The following is a 20,631-nucleotide window of genomic DNA, read 5'->3' on the forward strand; positions in this document are numbered from 1 at the left end:
CATGCAATGTGTCGCTTTCAGGTGTCTTGCCGACTAACACGGCATTTCCTTGGATATCCGGAAGGGATAAGTCGACCCAAGTGCGCGAAGTGAAATCGTGCCACATTGGTTGCAGGGCAAATCCGCTTGTAGTCCTTTCAACGTGCATCCCTTACGAAATCCACTCGATGGTATGGGATCCCCGTCGTCGCCGCGCAAAGTGCTTCTGGGCAAACTCGCCCAAATCAATTCAATAGAAGTCTAACTATCCTCGACGCCGCCGACCGTACTGTCGTCGACCCTTACTGACGCCTTTGCCATTTGTCGCTCTAAACGCCTGAGGAAAAAAGAAGAATGCAAATTTGGCCTGAACGCAACAACAACAGCAGCAGCATCCGGCTAACCCTACTATAGACAGAGAAATGAAGCAATAAGAATAAACCATGTCGAAATTAGGTCGTCGCAACGTCACTTCTCCCAGACCATGATTACCACGCGCAACATCTTGCAGGTGCAGTATTACACACCGGCGCTCATCCATCCAAACACACCCGCCGCCCCGCCCAGCAGTAATATCGTAATGATGGCCGCGCCGGCCCGATCGCCCGCGGTAATGGGCGCGGTGTGGCCCGTAAAGTCGTCGCCGCCTATGCCGGCATTGTAGTTGCCGTCGCTGGTGCCGCCCGTCGAGTTGGTCAGGGGCGGCTTGGACTCCTTGATCAGCAGGGACGAGACGGCGCCCAGGACGTTCATCTGCTGCCCGGCCCCCACGCTGCCGTCGAAGGCGCCCGTCGCCCACGCGAAGCCGCACGCCCGCTGGTTCGGGCCGCCCGTGCACGTCTTGATGGCGGCGGCAGCCGAGTCGCGCAGGACGGGCAGAGCTCGCTCCGCCATGAAGGGGGCGATCGTCGTCGCCGTCGAGATCCACCGCGCCACGTAGCCCTTGAAGCTCAGCATGTCTGTCGTGCACGTCATGTGCTGCTCGCACGAGATCTCGTACGCGATGTTGTTGGGGAAGAAGGTGTTGAGCGTGGCGTTAAGGAGGTCCTCGGTTCGCTTCCGCCAGATGTCGCTGCCGTTGGTCTAGAAGACGTTTCATGTCAGCCCATACCCAAAGGAAAATGTCACGATCACTTTAGCACTGAGTTGTCGGTTTGCTACTTACGTAGTTGTACATGTGGGCGGCGCCCAGCAGGTAGACGCCGTTGTTGTACGAGAACTGGGCGCGGTTGATGTCGGTGCAGTTGGACTGGACATGGGCGCCGTCGTAAATGTTGTACTTATCATCCATGAAGCCGACGCTGACGACCCAGTCCCAGGTCTTCTCGGCCCAGTCGGCATAGGTCTGGTTGTTGGTGTAGCGGGCGAGGCGGGCGCCGAGGTTGAAGAAGCAGCCGTTGGCGATGCTGTTCTTATAGTCGTAGCCGTTGTTGCTGAAGGGGATCTGCCACCGCAGGCCACCGTTGCACGTCTTATCGTGACGGTTCGGATCCGCCTGCGTGTTGAAAACGCCCTGCGCCAGCGCCAGCCACTGCGGTTGGTCCTTGGGCGGGTTGGGAAAGTTCTCCTCGGCCGCCTGCATCGCCGTCATGCCCCAGAATCCTTGATCGTCGTTGCCCAGCGAGGCCGTCACGTTGGGCGGCATGTAGTCCTGGTTGGGCCCGACCTGCCATAGCAGGGCTTCTTTGATGATGTCGTTGTAGGTCGTGTCGCCGGTGAGGTGCCAGTAATCAATCATGGCTCCCCACATTGCGCCTCCTTCCCACCAGTAGTAATCGCCAGCCGGAGGTGGCCCGGGAAGGATACCGGGCGTCTGCCCAGACTGATTTCCTTTGTAGTAGGTCATCAAGTCGTAGGCAAGCGACTTCGAAGCCGATTTGATGGCATCTGGAGTGAGTCAGTAGGGGAGCGATATGCGCACGACCATCTGGCGACTTGGTGAACTGGATGTCGGGAGCACCACTGCGCCAGCAGATGGGAGAGATCGGAGGTGCGTACCATTGGAATCAATCGAGTAGGTAGTCGCAGCTGATACGACGGCGATGCCAAGAAGGAGCGCCACGGCGGCGCGCTGAACGAGCGAAGCCATCATGAGATGGGCAACTCGGTGGAGTTGGGACAAGAAACGAACGAGCGACGGGGGGCGGCACGACGGGGGACAGACGAAAAGAACAGAAAGCGATTACGCAGAAAAGAGCGGCACGTGTGACAGTGCAATCAGGTCGTTTCGGTTTACCTCGTCGCACATGAGTCGGGCCAAGACCTGGGTTTCCTGTGCTCGTAAGACAGAGCGCGCTCTGAACGACGAAGCTTGCAGATGTTCGTGCTCCAGGGTACAAAAAAGAGGGAGAAATAATTGATTACCATAGAAAGAAGCTGCAGAGGGATGCCAAGTGATTGATGGGTGAATGGATGGTGAGTGTTTTGGGTCAGCAAACTGGCAAATTGGCTCAGACGCGGCGGGAACTTCAAATGAATCAAGAGCTGCAGATAAGCACATGTACATATAAACTGTATAGTAGTACAGCAAGCGTACCGGGTATACGAAAATCAGGACCCTTCTAGTGTACACAGAAAAAAGGTAAGGAGACGTCAGCAGTACAGCGTCAGGTGGCGCAGACGGGTCAAACGGCATCGCTAGAAGACGTAGAGGGCGTCGGCGACAGGCGTCCTCGACCACTTACATGTTGTGAGATTGCGCGACATGCCGACTAGACGTGACTAGACCCGAGGGAGCAAGCGATTGGGGAAGGGGTTCAGAGAAAAGAGCCCCCATTCTTGCTCAAATCCAGTTACCGGGACCAACCAAGTCCAGTTGGGAGGAGTCCGTCACAACAAGCAACAAGCAAGACCCAACCCAACACACCCAACACGCGGGATACACCGTACATACTACTACACGGGGCTAAAACGGGCATGTTTCAATACTTGCGACGCGACAATCTGAACCTTGCCATGGCCCATGGGGGACAGACAGTTTGGACTTGATCGTCGTCTCATTTCGTAATAACATCGCCTTGATGGGAAAACCCAAACACAAAAAGAAAAGGGCAGGTGTTCATGTCGGTAATTGACAATCGCTCGACGTGTTGATAGCTACCACCGCCCACCCCAGAAGATCCATGGACAAGCTTTTCGACGTGGGGTCCTCGCTTCTCGCTGTCAATCTCTGGTTGGGCATCTCAGGGCCCCCAGGCTCCCTAGCCCATGTGGCCCAGAAAAAGGCTTGTTTTCCCAGACGATGGGATTAGCGCCCGGCTTGGCCCTGGGGTTATCGACAGGGAAATGAATCTTGGGCGGTCGCTACGTAAGCCATTTGGCACAGCCTCCCAGCGAGTCCCACCCTTCTATTTCTAGTCATTGTGCTATTCTTCCACCTTACGGCTAAGCGGAACGGTATGAGAGGTGCGTTATATCTAGGTTGCTGGGTGAGTGGTAAGGGGGGCATTTGCATGAGAGGGAGCATTGCTTGGGAGAACCTCAGGGTTCCGGGGAAGTGTCGGGGGTGGAGACAGACACTGGGCAGACCACTACTGGGCATTTGGAGATTTGGGAAACTCCGCAGTAGGCTCCAGAATCCTGCCGTATCACAGCAGGCCGTCTGTAGTCGGGTCTGAACAGAAAGGTTCCCAGGTAGTGGTACGATTATGTGTGTAGTGGCAGACACGCACAGTCTCGTATCTCGAGCCCTGTTCGGAGCCACCGCAGCTGACATGCATGCATCCGCCTCAAACTAGAACTTTGGGTGTGAAGCAAATATTTCGGACGGGAAGAACTGTAAGTTATGGTTGCGGTTCCTACCAACCACCTCAATTGGTTTTTGGGGGTTTCTATTCCAAGCAAAAACTGGCATTACGCAACCCTACTGTAGTATTTCGACCTCGAGAGTCGGAAGCTCGCGGGAGCGAGTCTGTGGACCGGCCCGGCCAAATCCATTGCGTAGGCCCTGCGCTTGTTCCAATCGGGGCTACCATCATATCATCTGGCCATACCATTTCAACGTGACGAGCTGATTGAAAAATTCAACACACAATATTTATTAGTCCAACCTCTAGTGCCCCCAAAGAAACACGACTTACGATGACGGTGGTACACATTGTGCAGTTCCGCTTCAAGGATGGCACAAGTGCGGAGGCAGTGTCGCAGGTCTGTCCCGCCTAGCGTTGGTTGGAGAGTTGGTTCTGGCGATGGTGGCTTGGAACTCATGTTGACATTACTCGCCCGTCCAGGCCTGCGCGCACATGCTGTCGCTGAAAGAGACATGCCTGCATGCTCAATCCAACAAACCCTACATTACCGCCCTGACAGGTGGTAAGGACAACTCTCCCGAGGGCCTACAGGTTGGTGTTTCCCTCCTTTTCCGTCGTTCGCGGTCCTTGTTTGTCGTTCGCTGAACCATCATCAACCCATTGTGGTACAGAACGGCATTCAGTACGCCTTCGTTGTGCATTTTGCAACCACCGAGGACAGGGACTACTACGTCAAGACCGATCCCGTCCATCAAGAGTTCATAAAAGCCAATGGCCCGTTGATTGAGAAAGCCATCGTGGTGGATTACACCATGGGGGAGTTTTGAGGCCAAGGATGCACACGGTTCCTGTTCCCCTCATATGGGCATACGTGCAACCCCGCCCAAACCCTGTCGCAACTCAACTCGAGTCTGGTCAACGCCTTTTCAGCCAGGCATAGACATGGTCGCTTATCAGCAAACGCAATGCAAATAAACGCAGAGAACTACATATATAGAAGTTCAACTTCGTCTTCTACTTGCCAGACCTTATGTTCTGTGAATGTACTATCTACATAAATGATATGAAGCAAGTTGCCAATGGAACGATTTGTGTCAATGGTCGTCAGCAAGTCGACTTTTGTCACTCGCTGAAGCTACCCTGAAGACAGGAGGCTTCTTCTGGGTTTGCAGCGTCGCGTCTGCACATAGTTGAGGCACTCGAGTGGCGCATCCCATTGCACTCTCTTCAGCGACCGCCATCCAAGATCAAAGCATACCTAGCAGGCAACAGAAGCAATGCGCCAATCTTTCAGTAGATCCACCATTAATCCCGCCGGACGAGAGACTATCTCCGTCTGGGCGTAGCACTCGCTTACAAATATCATACCATAGCAATTCTTTGTAATCGTCATGTATTTGACCATGAAGTTGGAATGAATGGTAGGTATACTATAAATATACTTGCATAAAAGATTGCACTTTCCCGTCCTATTTGGAATATCATCACTCAGCCCAAACAACTCAGGAAACCATGGCCAACTTAGCAAAGACGATTGTCGCGACAGGCGCCACATCCGGCCTGGTAAGCTTTCCCCGCCCCAAAGTTCAGCGCAGCATCCGACAACAGCAGTGAAGATACTGATCTCGTCTCCTCTCTTTCCCTTCCCAACAGGGTTTCGAGCTAGTCAAGCAACTGCTCGCCCAGACCCAGCCCTACAAGTTCATCCTCGGCGCCCGCGACACGCAGCGCACGCAGGCCGCCTACGATGAGCTCAAGTACGACAACTCCAAACACAGCCTGACCATCCTGCCCCTGGAGCTGGCCAACCTGCCCACGGTCAAGAGCTTCGCGCAGCAGGCCCTGCAGACGCTGGGGCAGGACCCCGTCGACTACCTGCTGCTCAACGCGGGCATGGCGCGCAACGACGATGCGCCGGGCCCGGGCCCCTCGCGCTGGAGCGACTCGTACCTGGTCAACCACCTCTGTGAGTGAGCACCGGCCGGCCGGCCGCCTCATCTGGCTCTATCTTGTGTTTCGGGGCTGCTTTTTGACTGACCTGACTCTCAGCTCAGCATTACCTGACGCACTTGCTGCGGTCTAAGCTCGAGGCCTCCGGGTCGCGCATCGTGGTCGTGTCTTCTGGCGCAATCCGGGGTCTCACAGATCCGAGTAAGTCACCCTCGTAATTCCCAATCACAGGTATATATATGTCCGCCAGATTGGCCAGATTCTATGCCACACGTTCCTTTCTTCCATCGTACTCACACATCTTCCCAGGCGTTCTCGACCAAGACAACAAGCGCCACCCCGAGACCGAGCGCAGCGTGTACTCAGCGACCAAATTCACGCAGCTGCTGGGCGCGCAGTGGTGGCAACGAGCGCTCCAACCAACCAAGTGCGCCGTCGTCGCCGTCTCCCCGGGGCTGATCCCGGGGACCAACCTGGCGCGGCACGTGGCCCCGGGGCAGCCGCGGCCGGACCCGAACCACCCGGACGCCAAGAGCGTCGAGACGGGCGCCCAGAGCATCCTGGCGGCGCTGACGCGCGACGACCTGCCGGCGGACCCGGGGCGGCTCTTCCTCACCAGCTGGGGCGAGTGGTGGCCCAAGGACGTCTACGGGCTGAGCCTCGACACCGCGCTGCAGGATAAGTGGTGTCCCGGCGTCGAGGAGATTGAGAGGGAGGAGGGTATCTCGGCTTAGATTGTTCTGTAGGATGCTACTCACGAGAAAAGAAACACCTAGCATGATCATATTCGGTTCTGCTCCTGTTTCCCAGTCTATCCCGGCGTCAATCGCTAATAGGTATGGCCCAGTGCAAGTCATCCAGGGCTGGGTCGTCCAATTGAAGATCCCGCCGGGCGGCACCACCCACGCCCAGAACGTCGGAAGATGCAAAAAGGCACGCACGGCCTGGAGACAAAAAGTGAGTGCACGTATCAAGCTTGCAGACGAATCGGAGCAAAATGCAAAAAGTTTGGCGGCACCCGGAATCGAACCGGGGTCTACACAGGACCATTATGATGCTAGACCACAATGTGTTGTACTGACCACTATACTATGCCACCTGAGGTGAATGGGCTTGCCAATTGTTGAGATTTTGGTGGCTTACCCGTTTCTATAACGACCAGGTCAGTGACAAGCTGCATGCATTTGACGAGGTGGTCTTGATGGACTCAAGGGGTGTCGACGAAAATTCAGATCCCGGCATCGACTGGATGAGCTTATCCTTGGTGGGCGACAGAAGAACATTGGAGCGCACGCCTTGTCCGGTTAGCTCTGATGGGAAGGGAAGCCGTGGTCCTGTCTGAGACAGCAAGGTCGGCCACGAACTTGAGGTTGGAAATATTTTCAAGAAAGTAGCACGATCATGTCTGGGTGAAATGGGAATGTTCTAATGTGGATAGGCAGATGTATATAAGCATGAGTTCTCAAGGGGGTTCTCTAACGTCATGTTGTTAAATACAGGTGATTTGTCAAGATATAGAAGCACTTTAAGAGAGCGAAGAGGCAGTGTATTGGAATGTGTCTGCATATTCAGGGGGCAGACGCGTACATCTTATCAGCTTCCCGCTACCCCTGAACTACATCGCACATGTCGTATGGTGTGTTTTCAAGACTCGATGCCGACAACCACTGCCGAGCGTCGCGGGTCTCTATCACATCCACCTGAGCATACCATTGAGCCCACACCTCGTCCATCCCAGTCCTCCCAGGAGCACGTCATGGTATGCAAAGCCCCCAGCAAGGAGCAAACCTAGGCAGCCGCCTTTCCAGGGGCTTCGTAACCCAATCGCGCTGAGGAAGACGCTGGTGCCAGTGGCGATGCAAAAGGCCGAGACTAGCCGGATAGGACTCAGGAGTCCCAGAGTATACCTGGGAACCCTGGTACTGAGGCTGGAGGGGGTTCCCTTCGCATCACCTCCTTTTCGTCTTTGATAGGTGGTCGAGCGTCGATTGGTGTCTTCTCTATAGTTGGAGATGATGTGAGTGCCTGATTGCTTATCACCTCCATTGGTTCCGCAAGAAGTGATTTGTCAACAAAAGGGGCCGCAACTGCCGTATCCCTCCTTTCCGCATCGAGAAGCTGAGTTGTAGCTGGCAGTTCGTGGGCAGTAGAGTCGACAGGCCCCCGTGGCAGCTCTCTGGAACTAGAGCAACAGCAAATCTCCTGGGTATCTCGGTGATGGCGCCGGGACGTGTCGATCTGGTGGCGGGACTGAGGTAATGAGCCGCAGGACGGACAAGGCGCCTCCACCAAAGGCTTGGTCGCTCGATGGCCTTCATGGTCTGCGTGGAGGCGGCGACCAATTCGCTCTTGCATGTAAAATTCGGCCAGTAATGTTACCAACTTCAACCATTCTACGTCTTGCCATTGAGGCTGTCGTTTTCGGGGAGGCTCTGTTTCCGCCCAGAGATAGTAATTGCCTCCCAGCTGGTTATTGGATGCTGATTCGTCGTCTGTCCGTCCATCATGGCTCTCGGCGTAACCGAGAGTATCCCAATGCAGAGCATCCATGGTGTTATGAGGTGTATCCGTGTGAAGCTTAGTTGAGAGTAGTTACACGGATCAACAAATGGGGGATATCGTACAATTCGCGGAGTGCTTTTTTGTTTCCTCCAAAGAAGCATCAATCCTAACAGTTCTTCTGCGGTGGGGATGCGGTTTGGCTTTGTAGGTTCCACGTCAACATTGAGGCGTTCTCGGGGGTGAAATCGTTCAAACTTGGGTATACTTTTGGTTTCCCAGGGGACCGCCAATGCCAAAATAGTTGAAACTGGACTGTGTGTAACCTTCGTCCCGTAATATTTCGACTTTTGGCTCAAAGGCTTACCGACGAAGGATGGACTGTAGTTTGGTTCTTGGTACAAGCCCCCGGTTTGAAGATGATGCAGCGCTTGTCGACAACACTGTGTGAAACTACCTGTATAACCTACAACACATGGGAGACGGCTCGTCGCCAGCTCTGAGGGGCTGGCAGATGCCGGCTCTATGCTCAGCGTAAACCCAGGACTGACGGTCTTAGATGCAGAGTGCGGTTCCATATGTGTCCATGCAGACAACTGAGGAGGCGAGTAAATAGCTTGATGAGAGGCTTATTTCCAGTCATCAAAGGTCATCACCGGCATCCGAATACCAGGCCACGACGGATTCGCTGTCGTTATCAGGCAGGGCAAGTTCACATCTCCTGGAAGATGTTTACGACTAGAGCTGTGGGCACATATTGCGTCCGTATCGACGAGCCTAGGGAAAGCAAAAGTAAACGAATGGAGTAATCGATTTTTGCATTGGATTTCATGAGAAATTGGGCTATGTTTATTACCTATGAGCCATGCGTGAGGTGAAGTGTAATTCGCTAGACGCTGCCGAAATCCAGCAGCCACGACTGCGAGTTAAGCTAATTTGGCTCCACTTCTGCGTTTTGCTACATATTCCGCATTTTGGAGCAAATCTTTCAACAAATCGGGGTGTTCCTCGAGCCTAAACAGCCCGCTTGGCTTAGTGGTAAAGCGCATCACTAGTAAAAGGGAAGTCACGATCCTCCACAAGGAAAGCACGACCGACCGACGACATGATGAGATCACTGGTTCGATTCCAGTAGTGGGCAATAACTATCCTTTTGCACCTTCCTCAGGAAGGTGCGATCAATTTTACCTTCTTTTTTCTTTTCAATTGGGAAGTCGCGATTCAACTTCGGAAGGCGCGACCTTGACATTTTGAGATAACTGGTTCGATTCCAGTACCGGGCAACTGCCTTTTTACCTTTGTTCCTGATCAAGAAGGCGCGACCGTTGAACAATGAACTCTAATGGGCAACTTCCATTTTTGCAGTACGCCTTAATTCTTATCTGTTTCAATGCGAGGCTGATGCCCAGGAACTCGCGGTCTTTCTTTTCGCAAAACAAAGCAAGGCGCGAGATTGATTTCCAGTCAAGGCGAGGTTTGGATGAACTCCACCGTGGGAAGGGCGAAAACGCGAGGCGCGGCGCAACTGACTCGATCCAGCAATACGAGGTTCGCAACTTAATTATTTTCGCTTTTACCAGGTAGAACACCCAATACAATTAATTTGACTTGTAGTAGATTGGCTGGGTGAGCGTCTTTCTGTCCTACACACTGCGATTGAACAATATAAGCGAATATCGAAATTTCATTATAGCAGCTGTGAAAGGAGAAGTCGTATGGCGCATACGGATATGCTAATATGCCATTAATCTTGGTTGAGAGCGTATTCCAAGGGGTCCCTGCTTGAAGCACGCGAAGCACGTGCGTGCCTCTCGGCTACTCAGACTCAGGCATACACTCTCGAAGCCACAGGGGAACGTAGCAGATTGATTGCAAGACCAGATGCGCCTCGCATTGCTCGTAGTACTTGGGGATTATGGTGGAAGTCGGTACTGAAGTCCCAAAACTCAAATAGAATGACGGGCGCATGCACCCAAAGTAACCGTTTGATGAACGTTTTGGCGCTGGTCACGCGAGCATGCGAATTGTGGAAAGTTGATGTAGAGCTACAGTACATCCATGAAGAGTACTGCAGCTATGAAGCTTCGAGCTTCAAAGCTCCCAACTCTTGTGTCATAAGTCATCATCTCTCCTCGGATTACTGGAGAAGGCAAGCTGGCGAGCGAATAATCGGACAGCGATTGAAGAAGACCCTGATGATCCAATAGGGCAAGGCTGGTGATTATCAGATTCGAAAGGGCGAGAGGAGAAGAAGCCGAGGCGATCTGGTGGATGGTTTTGGCTCCAGATTTCCGTCATCGGCCGGTCGAGAAAGGGCTCGGTGGCACGGGGAAACCGGATAGGCGGCGAATCACAAGCCAAGGGAGATCTTCCAGGACTCCAGAGGCCTCGCCTGGCCTTTACCACCCTGCTGGGCCCGAAGCAACAAAGCAGAAGCGCAGCAGGAGGGTGGCAAGCTAGGCCCAGCTGAGCCTGAGCCCGGTATCAGCGCTCCGGTTTTTACCGCAGGCGGTCCAATCACGGGCCTCGCCATGTCACCCATAAGCCCCCAATCATCAACCGTCGCTCTTCTGGTCGCTCCAACTGAAAATTTTCGGGTAATGGTGATTTTGTCTGTACCAGGCAGGGCCCCGACCGCTGGAAGCCAGTGCGTTATCGCTGATAAAAGTAAAGCCCGCAAATCGCTGCGATTCCAAATTTCTCCAGACTAGCATTTTAGCCTCTCGTCCCCCCCCGGGCCCCTGCCATTTCATTCACATTAATCCTCAAATTGGGCTTGAACTTTTTTTCTTTCCCATCGCAATAACACATTCATTATATATCAATAAACAGGAGCGACGGGCTTTTCTCTTGATACGCATTTCATATCATTTCCCCGACGTTCTTCACGGTTTCTATTCTCGGCAATAGACAAAGACTTGGACACCCCCGTCCTTGACTCACTTTCTTTCCTGCATCTCCAGAGCAAGAAAGCGGCAGCGCAAGCACTGCAAACAACCGCGTCCACCGGATCTCCGAAGGACCAACATTCGCGAAACAAACCCAACTCAGAACCCCTCAACAAGAGTCTGACTGACTCATCACCGGTCGGTTTTGTCGTTTCTCATCTGAGCTCTTTTCGAGTTCTTCTCGGATTACTCAATCAAAACACCGCATACACACAAACCGCCAAAATGAAGGTCTTCTCCAATTCGGTCACCTTCAACTATTCCTGGGAGGAGGTATCCATTGCCAACTGGCAAAAGTACGGCCCCTGGAACGACAAGTCGGCACATGTCATCGCCGTCGACACCCTCAACCGATCCGTCGACCCCGAAACCGGCATCCTGCGCACCGAACGTCTCATCACGTGCAAACAGTCCGCGCCCAAATGGCTCCAGTCTGTGCTGGGCAGCGCCGACACCAGCCAGGTCTTCGAGACCTCGTACGTCAACCCGGCCGAGAAGACGGTGACCATGGTCTCGCACAACCTGACCATGTCCAACCTCATCAACGTTGAAGAGACGGTCGTCTACAAGCCCGTCAACGGCAAGCAGACCCAGTTCGTCCAAGACGCCCGCATCACGGCGCTCTGTGGCGGCTGGCAGCGCATCAAGAACAACATCGAGGACGCGCTCGTCACCCGCTTCCGCGAGAATGCCGTCAAGGGCAAGGAGGGTTTCGAGTGCGTTCTGGCCATGAGCCGACGTGCATTCGCCGAGGAGCGCGAGCGCGAGCAGAGTGGACAGCTGATGATGGCATAATTCCCCATTGCCCTCTCATCTACAGCTAGCTACAGCGACACATAAAAAGCACAATTAGGTACGACACCGCCCGCGCCTTCCGCCCTCGTACTGAGCGATTGAGCGTGCGTGCCGGCGGCTGTACCCCCAACCCACTCTACTCAAGACCAAGAAGACCACGATAGACGACTGCATTTGGCGACGGCGTTTCAGAGGATTTGATTCGACGAAATAAAAAGTTTTTGGCGTTACATGGATTACAATACCCACCAATTGATTGGTTTGCGGTGGAAAGCGACAACACATTGGGGTCACTGTCCTTGAACATACCACCAACCTCTTTTGATCATTGGACTCATTTAGACATACATTAGAATTAGACACTCAGTAATGTTGACTCTACTCAACTGCGCACAATACTGCCCCTTCGAATGTCCCCCGCCTGCTACTTGTGTGATTTATAATGACTTGCATTAATCTATATGGGTATCGTGTCTCGCCAAGCGCCATGCAAAGCATGCCAATTGCCTAGCCGTTGTTCAACGGCTAGGCACTCTTAGCGGCTGCTGACCGCTCCCTGCACCGGGATTCGTAGTGTTTCAGCAATCTGCGCGTGTCGGTGTCCAGCAGCTTCGCCTCACTTCCTGCTTCTTCTTCACCGAGGAGGGCCTTGCGCGCAAAGTCGGCGCCTTCTTCAAAGCGGCGGAAGAAGTACAGCTCTTCGACGGCGTGCAGCAGGGCCTGGGCTTCGAATTTCGAGGGCTGCCGGGCCAATGGCAGCTTAATGGTTTTCCATATCTTTCAGAGCCAGCGCATAAGTTACTTGTTGCCGGGGTAGAATGAGTCACTTGCCAGGGGAGGGGATAATAACAAATACTGGGAAGATATCTTGGAGATTGGATGCGTTGGCAGCAAGGAAGCATGGATGGTCTGGGCAATGCGCGGGGGTGAGGGGAGGGGGTTATCGTGATTGTTGGACGGACCGGGGGAGGGGGGTAGGAGAAAACAAAAACATCAAAAAGGAACTTACATCTCCGTTCTCGACGTTGACCCTGTAGCCCCTCCGCACTGCTTGGAACTCCTCTTCGGTCTGGCCCGTCCGATCTGCCGGGGGCGCCGAGGCCGTGGCACTGGCGCCGGCCTCGGGATCGTCTTCGTCGTCGGCAAGATTGATGGAGAAGAGTTCCGATTCCAGGTCCGACATTTTGGATTTTCTTCCTCTCGGCTCTCTTCCGGGTTTGTTCGTGCACTATTTTTCTTTGCAAGTGGAGCTCGATGATGTAGGTTACATCAATTGAGCTAACGTCCTGCTCGAATGTCTGTCTTTGACAGACTCGAACCAGGGGGAGAAGAGACGAAATGGAGGTATTGTCGCGTGATTGTGGATAGACCGACTCGGTGAAAAGAATGCTTATTAGATGGCGACTGGAAATTGACATTGACATCAGCGTGGAGTGCTGGGCGGTTCCCTTTTTGGTGGGGTTGGTTTGGAAGGTGAGGGGCAGCTGGGAACTGCTGGAGCTGGTTTGCAACAACAGGCTTGAGTGAGCTCATTCATCGAAAGCAGGGAGACAAGAAACCATCAACTAATCCCAGACGCATACCTATCCTATTTTGGTCGAGTTGTGCTATCGTTCGACTTCATCATACTGCTTTACCAGATATACAGACTGAGAACTACCTGGCTTTTAGCTCTGCTTAGGTAGAAATCGCCCAGTATGGAAGAGCAGGTCACTCGGTTAGTGGACAAGGCGTGGGAGGGCTTCCAAAACACACCAGAGGACCGCCGTTACTGTGAGCTTCCCCCTTTCGGCAACTAAATGACATCACTGCTTCCCCAGCCAGTTCTCTGTTTCAATGTGATTCAAAGAGACACGGCAAAGCAATTTTGGCTCATGGGCGCCAAGCCCAAGATAATTATAGCCTGCTAACATGATAATGCAGTGATCGCCATAGCTGGCATTCCCGGCTCCGGTACGTCGCCTGCTTGGGCACCCCGGCCTCCCTTCTTTCCACCCATGTCATGAGCAGAACCTCTCTCCCCACCCGAAGAAAAAGAAGCAGGGGCCGCACAAAGGTCTCTTCTTGCAGCTACATAGGTTGCCTACTTAAGTATTCTTACCTACCTACTTACTAACCGTCTTCGCGTGATGTAGGCAAAACCACACTCTCCCAGATCGTAGCCGACCGGCTCAACGCCCGGCACGCGACGCTGCACCCGGAGCTCGTCGAGTCGGTGCCCGTCGCGGCCTTTGTGCCCATGGACGGCTACCACCTGACGCGGGCGCAGCTGTCGTCGATGCCGGACCCGGAGCAGGCGCACGCGCGGCGCGGCGCCGAGTTCACCTTCGACGGGCCCGCGTACCTGCGGCTGATCCAGTCGCTGCGGGAGAAGCCCACGGGCCCCATCCACGCGCCCTCGTTCGACCACGCGGTCAAGGACCCCAAGGAGAACGACATCACCATCCTGCCCGGCCACCGCATCGTCGTCTTCGAGGGCAACTACCTCACGCTGGACCGGGAGCCCTGGCGCGAGGCCGCGGGCTTGATGGACCAGCGCTGGTTCGTCGAGGTGGACTTTGCGGTGGCGCGCCGGCGGCTGGTGAAGCGGCACGTGGCTGCGGGTATCGCTGCCGATGAGGCCGAGGCGGGCAAGCGGGCGGACGAGAATGATCTGGTGAATGGCGAGCAGATCATGCGGGAGAGGGTGAGCACGGTGGACGAGATCGTGGTGAGCCGAGAGGACGGCGATTGGAGAGTGCAGAAGTAAAGGGGAGACTTAAGATGCTGCTTAGAGTAGGGAACAGAGAGAGATTTCTGAATAGTTATCATGGAAAACTGTACTTATCAGTTGTACGAGGGGAAGAGCTGATTTATGAGAAATGAATTACTACAAGGTCACCAAAAGGGGTCAGCATTATCGATTTAAAGCAAGCTGTAGATTGCACTGGCAGTATATGTGGAGTTGGCTCAAAACATCGGCAACAGGACGTCCACGAAGCTTGCAGGAGTTTTGACGTTTGATATCGCCAACAGAGTACTGTGTCTCCCTGGCCCGTTTAACGAAGCAGTCAGTACAAAAGATCAGCCTCTAAGATAGGAGTTCGGGGGCAGAGCCGCACCCTTGGCGATTGGCTGGGCGGTGGGGCCCTTCCCGAGCGCTATCTTATCAGCCCCAGAGAATTTTTGGAAAGCGCCTAAACTTGCAACTCGCCAGTACATACGTCCTGATTGACAGGCAAACCCAATCGCATTTTTGTAATTGCATTGATTTCTTGCAACTCTCCCGAAATTTGTCAAGATGGCGCCCAGAGATTCTTCCTCGTCTGCGTCTTCCTCACCAGAGCCCGAGAAGGCGGCCCCCACATCCCCGTCCCGGAAGCGCAAGTCCCAAGTCGACGAGATCGAAGTCGACCTGCAGCTCCCCGAGCCCCCGTCCAAGAAAGCGAAGCGTCTCCTCAAGAAGGGCAAGTCGCTGCCCGTCAAGCCGAACAGCGACGATGAGGCCGAGCCCCAGGACGGCCTCGAGGTGCCCACCGGCAAGAACGGTAAAGGCGCCAAGGGCGAGAAGAAGTCGAACCGCTCCGAGTACGGCGTCTGGATCGGCAACCTGGCCTTCTCCATGACGCGCCCCGAACTCTTCCAGTGGGTCGTGGACAACTCGGGCGGCGCCATCAAGGAGGAGAACATTACCCGCGTCAACCTGCCGACGAGCAAGAATGCGCCGCCGCCCCGCGGCCCCAAGCCCGCGGGCCCCCAGAACCGCGGTTTCGCCTACATCGACTTCGACACCGAGGCGGCCGCGATGGCGGCGCTGTCGCTGACCGAGACGGTCCTGAACGGCCGCAACGTCCTGATCAAGAGCGCGACCAGTTTCGAGGGACGGCCCGAGAAGAAGGCCGAAGACGACGCGGCCGCCGGTGGAGAGGCTGACGGCGCCGCTGGTGCCAACGGTGCGGCCGCCGCACCCAAGAAGGCCCCGAGCCGCAAGATCTACGTGGGCAACCTCGGCTTCCAGACGACGGAGGACGACCTGCGACACAACTTTGACAAGTGCGGCGAGATCGAGTGGGTCAAGGTGGCTACGTTTGAGGACACAGGAAAGTGCAAGGGCTACGGCTGGGTCAAGTTCAAGGAGCCCGAGGCGGCCGACTGGGGCGTCAAGGGCTTCGTGAGGGTCAAGGAGGAGATCGAGACCGAGGACGACTTCAAGGAGTCCAAACCCGAGGACGCGGACGCGGACGGCGCGCCGGCCGAGAAGAAGTTCAAGATGCGCAAGTGGTGGGTCAACCGGCTTCACGGCCGTCAGCTCAAGGTCGAGTTCGCAGAAGACGACCAGGTCCGGTACAAGAAGCGGTACGGAAAGGACAGGCCGAGAGATGGGGATGTCAGAGGCAAGCGGACGGATCCCAACGACGACACGAAGCCGCCCCGGAGGCCGAGACCAGAGCCTACGAGGGCGCCCGCGCCCAAGAAGGTCTACGGTGACGAGACGGTGGCCAATTACCTTACCGGTGGTATGGTCAAGGCGGAAGGCAAGAAGACTACCTTCGATTAAAGCTACTACTCTCAGAGAATTACATGCGTGTGTATGGTCTCATTTCATGAGCAACCAGAAAGAACGAAAAGGCAAAATTGAAATGAGCAACCACAAAGAACCAAAAGGCAAAATTGAAATGAGCAACCAGAGAGAACCAAAAGGCAAAAATAGGACGCCAGGTCTTGGCCAAGGCAGCGTCCCTCTCCTTCAACCTATCTCGCATCAGTTTTCCGTGCAACATTGTATTCGCCTATCACCATATGCACCGCCGAGTGGCGGCGGATTGCATGTTCCCATCTTACTCGGTTCATAACCCGAGAGATGAAAAAAGTGACCCGGTTTCCATCGACTAAGCTGACCGAGCCCGCCTCAACTCACACCCACCTATCGAATCCGCTGGGGTATCCGAGCGGATTGCTGTATATGGCAATTGATTCTGTCACTATGCGTCTCTCTGGCCATTCACGAGAGGCACGCATGTCCTATATGCTACGTCATTAGCTGCTGTTCGTATTTGAGGTGGTATGATTGTTTGTTGTTGTTGTTGTTGTTGTTGTTGCTTGCTGTTCTTCGTTATCAGCCCCATTCGCCGCCAAGAGGTCAATCCCATCGCATCATTGCCCGTCTTGGATATAATGCCTGCAGCCACAGGTCTGGGCAGTGACCCAACGCTCGCTTTTCAACACCATAACTCAGACCACACTCTTTTTCTTCTCTATTTCTCTCTCTCTCTCTCAGTTCCATCGACGGTGAATGATGGGGGTCTCCGTGTTTCTGCGGGGGTGGGTTGGACAGCCTAGATTACCAGCGTCACCTTGCAGCTTCTCCTCCAAAAGATGTGCAGGTTCGTAGTTGTTGGGGGGTGCCTTGACGGAGCAACAGCAACAATGCGCGGCGTGGCGCGGCACAGCTCGACGGAGATTACGGATGATACGGCTCTTGCATTTTTATCTCTCTATCTGTTGGCGCTGACCGCTTATTATGATCTTCCAGCCTTGCGATTATGGCGTGTTTGCTGAAGTCTGGGCACCGAAGATTCACGACGTTGCATCAGTTCTGGTCAACTAGTCTAATAATGCTCTCTCCATATAGACGGCTCTAATTACTCGCATCGACCTGCCGAGTGATTTCCCCCAACCATCCTCCTCTCCATCTCCACGCCCGGTAGTGGCGCGACCTCATATCGGCATGTACGACAGAGAAACCGGGTCGAGTACATGACCTGCATGGGATTAGAACAAAAAGCAACGACATGCGAACTAAGCAAGCCCCGCCTTTCCCTTACATTCCAACATACTCCGTACATACCGCACATATACTATTGAGTCAGGCGTCAAGCCATGAGCAGAAGGTGTGGTAGGCTCATCCAGATCACCAATGACTTACACAGATACCGCTAGATAGAAACCACCCCCTGTTACGGGGTTGGCTGACTGCTACTGCGGCCTACTTACCAGCACCGGAAGGTGTTGCGGCAGGCAGCGCAGTAGCCTGCATGTTGGCTTTCCCTAGGCTCCTGCACCCGCCCGACTCGGCAGATCTCCCTAGACGGACGATCCACCTGGCCGGTAGCTCTCAGCCATCTATCCCCAGGCCGGGAAGGGATCCGCAGGCGTTCACCATGGGTGCTGTGGGAAAACATCTACTTTACCGGGCTCCTGCTGCTCGCGGGCTAAGACCATGGGATCCCTTGTCTGCCCATGCTCCTCGTATCCCTGAGCGCTGTTCGTCCATCTTACTCACTCTCACCCCCGCGCTCACTCCCAACTGCCCGGGCAGCTGAACAACAACAACATTGCTGCCTTCCCCCGCGCAGCCGCGGTCAGATAAGCTGATCTCGGCGTCAGACGAAATGGGACAACAAGGACTTGGACGACGTCAGACCCTTATATTGGGCCTGCACTATTAGTCCTATTTCTCCAGAGAAAATCAGCCGCATCATTGGTGTGATAGGACAATGGCAATGACAATAACGCGTGAGTTGGCTGCCACGGCCTGGACCGGAGGACGACTCATCGTTTGCATTTCCCACCTGCGCGACGGGGTGCGCATGATGCATGCTTCTCGTACAAGTCCCTTGACCGAGTTCACGTCTCTCACCCCCCTGTCGTCGACTCTCCTTTGCAAGTGCAAGTCGGCAAGCGTTGCTCGTTCTGGATCTGCTTGACATGTCTGACACGGGGGTTCACGGCTGAACTACATATCTGTCTCTATATATATCACGTACGTTTCCTATCTTTCGCTGAATTAGAGAACCGCCGTCACCAGAGAGTCTCAGCAACCCCCTTTAACTTGGTCCTACCTTGAAGTTCTTGCTACGCCTCCGCATTGATCGCGATCATCCCATCTCACACAAACTATCTCTGCCCGCCCTGTGTGTTTGTGGCTTTATATACTTCCCTCCTTGTCACTGCCGTAAGAAAGTTACTGTAGCTCACCCGCAACCCACCATGTATTCCATACCCTCCTTCCTCTGCCCCATACTCTTGGCAGCCGCCCTGGCTCAGGTCAGCGGCCTCGCCCTCCCCCAGTCGTCGTCCTCGTCGTCGTCGGCATCGGGGGCAGTACTGCGCCCTCGAGTGGACACGAGCAGCATGCCGCGCCCGCAGCTCGGCAGCCTGCCCTACGGCGTCGACATCACGACCTGCAACCAGCCCAACATGGTCGCCGTCACCTTCGACGACGGCCCGTGCCCCTACACGCCGAAGCTGCTCGACATCCTGGAGAGCAACGGCGTGAAAGCCACCTTCTTCATCGTCGGCAGCAACGGCAACGGCCTCATCAACGACGAGTCGACGGGCATGCCCGCCACGCTGCGCCGCATGCACGCCGCGGGCCACCACATCGGCTCCCACACCTACACGCACGCGGACCTCAACACCCTGACGACGGAGCAGCGCCGCGCCGAGGTCGTGAACAACGAGGGCGTCATCGCCGACGTCCTGGGCCTCGTGCCGACGTACCTGCGCCCGCCCTACACGTCGTGCGACGCCGGCTGCATGGCCGACCTGGGATCGTTCGGCTACCACGTCGCCGACTACAACGTCGACACGCTCGACTGGGAGGGCGACTACGACCGCGCCCGCAGCATCTACTCGGGCGCGCTCGGCGGGGCCGACCCCAAGACCAGCTCGTTTATTAGTCTGGAGCACGATATCCACGAGCGCACCGTCAACGAGCTCGCGCAGTTCCTCATCGACACGGCGCGGCAGTACGGGTACCAGCTCGTCACCATGGGCGAGTGCCTCGGCGACCCCGTCGGCAACTGGTACCGGAACCCCACCACCGGCCAGGCGTGGCAGTAGGTGGTAGTTAGTGTCTACTATGCCGTATGATTCCTCCTTCTCGCCTCGCGCATACAGAAGAGAGCGGTGAAAGTTGAGCGGTCTGGTCCTGATGACTGGGTGGGAGGTTTCTCTCCTTTCTCTTTCCGATGTATTGTTTACTTATTTTCAAATGAATCTAAGGGTGGGACACGTTGATCCGTTTGGGGCTGAACTCGTCATAGATTGGATAGGACCAAGGAAAAGCTTGTTTTGGAAGCGTGACGCATGTTTCTGGTCTGGAGCCTCGAGTGTTGATTGGGAGGCGACGAACGAGACAGCTGCTTGCTGTAGCCGCAGCAAAAAGAGTATTGAGACTTCCAAGTCCCCTGACTCGCGTCCGAGTTGAGGAAGATGGGCTGGGAACTTGGGTATCCGCCTGTATGTATATCTTTTGTAGACTAGAGAAATACTTTCTGTACCTACCACTCACTCACTGTACGCTTTGGTGTTTCCATTCCTCTCCTCCCTTTCGAAACCCCCCTCGAACTCTGGTTATCAAGTTTTTCTCAGCCATGAAGTCAATGTTACGGCGGCTCAATCAAGAGTGGCATCCCGTGAACTCTGGAATCAGACGAGTTCGTCGGAACTGGTATTTCGTTTCGGCAATTGTCGGATCTTCTAGATGAAAAGAACATGACATGAACCTTGAGTCAACTTGGCACGGGACGAAGCGCAAGAAGCCCGAGAGATTCAGATGGGATTGTGCATTTTTGTCGTTCGCGAGCGGTCATGACAGTTCGTCCCTTCAATGATTCATGCAGCCCGCCAGACTACCAGACTCGGAGCAAAAGAGAGCCAGGTGCCGCTTATGCAAGCATTTACTCAAACTTCCCGAGGCTCGGAATCGCTAATGCATTTGATTCGAT

The 20,631-nt window shown here is 54.7% G+C and overlaps 9 protein-coding genes across 9 annotated transcripts; 6 read left to right on the forward strand and 3 right to left on the reverse strand.

The window, feature by feature from the left end:
- Positions 1–498: 498 nt before the first annotated feature.
- Positions 499–2,068, reverse strand: PG985_016223 (glycosyl hydrolase family 76; the record flags this gene model as incomplete). Its single annotated transcript, XM_066835989.1, has 3 exons — positions 499–1,062; positions 1,145–1,866; positions 1,978–2,068. The coding sequence occupies 3 exons, from the start codon at positions 2,066–2,068 to the stop codon at positions 499–501; spliced, it is 1,377 nt and encodes a 458-aa protein (XP_066676005.1).
- Positions 2,069–4,059: 1,991 nt separating this feature from the next.
- On the forward strand, positions 4,060–4,555 carry PG985_016224 (uncharacterized protein; the record flags this gene model as incomplete). Its single annotated transcript, XM_066835990.1, has 3 exons — positions 4,060–4,125; positions 4,209–4,319; positions 4,400–4,555. The coding sequence occupies 3 exons, from the start codon at positions 4,060–4,062 to the stop codon at positions 4,553–4,555; spliced, it is 333 nt and encodes a 110-aa protein (XP_066676006.1).
- A 685-nt stretch (positions 4,556–5,240) lies between these two features.
- On the forward strand, positions 5,241–6,412 carry PG985_016225 (uncharacterized protein; the record flags this gene model as incomplete). Its single annotated transcript, XM_066835991.1, has 4 exons — positions 5,241–5,291; positions 5,382–5,694; positions 5,778–5,879; positions 5,988–6,412. 4 exons carry the CDS (start codon positions 5,241–5,243, stop codon positions 6,410–6,412), a joined length of 891 nt encoding a protein of 296 aa, XP_066676007.1.
- Positions 6,413–7,565: 1,153 nt separating this feature from the next.
- PG985_016226 (uncharacterized protein) lies at positions 7,566–8,228 on the reverse strand (the record flags this gene model as incomplete). The annotated part of the gene is made up of 1 exon (XM_066835992.1): positions 7,566–8,228. The coding sequence occupies one exon, from the start codon at positions 8,226–8,228 to the stop codon at positions 7,566–7,568; it is 663 nt and encodes a 220-aa protein (XP_066676008.1).
- Positions 8,229–11,350: 3,122 nt separating this feature from the next.
- On the forward strand, positions 11,351–11,920 carry PG985_016227 (MSF1 domain-containing protein; the record flags this gene model as incomplete). The annotated part of the gene is made up of 1 exon (XM_066835993.1): positions 11,351–11,920. One exon carries the CDS (start codon positions 11,351–11,353, stop codon positions 11,918–11,920), a length of 570 nt encoding a protein of 189 aa, XP_066676009.1.
- A 525-nt stretch (positions 11,921–12,445) lies between these two features.
- PG985_016228 (uncharacterized protein) lies at positions 12,446–13,103 on the reverse strand (the record flags this gene model as incomplete). Its single annotated transcript, XM_066835994.1, has 2 exons — positions 12,446–12,697; positions 12,930–13,103. The coding sequence occupies 2 exons, from the start codon at positions 13,101–13,103 to the stop codon at positions 12,446–12,448; spliced, it is 426 nt and encodes a 141-aa protein (XP_066676010.1).
- Positions 13,104–13,617: 514 nt separating this feature from the next.
- Positions 13,618–14,669, forward strand: PG985_016229 (kinase-related protein; the record flags this gene model as incomplete). The annotated part of the gene is made up of 3 exons (XM_066835995.1): positions 13,618–13,693; positions 13,844–13,873; positions 14,056–14,669. The coding sequence occupies 3 exons, from the start codon at positions 13,618–13,620 to the stop codon at positions 14,667–14,669; spliced, it is 720 nt and encodes a 239-aa protein (XP_066676011.1).
- A 531-nt stretch (positions 14,670–15,200) lies between these two features.
- PG985_016230 (uncharacterized protein) lies at positions 15,201–16,457 on the forward strand (the record flags this gene model as incomplete). The annotated part of the gene is made up of 1 exon (XM_066835996.1): positions 15,201–16,457. The coding sequence occupies one exon, from the start codon at positions 15,201–15,203 to the stop codon at positions 16,455–16,457; it is 1,257 nt and encodes a 418-aa protein (XP_066676012.1).
- A 2,432-nt stretch (positions 16,458–18,889) lies between these two features.
- On the forward strand, positions 18,890–19,744 carry PG985_016231 (uncharacterized protein; the record flags this gene model as incomplete). The annotated part of the gene is made up of 1 exon (XM_066835997.1): positions 18,890–19,744. The coding sequence occupies one exon, from the start codon at positions 18,890–18,892 to the stop codon at positions 19,742–19,744; it is 855 nt and encodes a 284-aa protein (XP_066676013.1).
- Between the last annotated feature and the right edge of the window lie 887 nt (positions 19,745–20,631).

The sequence above is a fragment of the Apiospora marii genome (assembly GCF_038362585.1).
Source record: "Apiospora marii strain CBS 49790 chromosome Unknown utg000014l_segment0_segment0, whole genome shotgun sequence".
Classification (NCBI taxonomy): Eukaryota; Fungi; Ascomycota; class Sordariomycetes; order Amphisphaeriales; family Apiosporaceae; genus Apiospora; species Apiospora marii.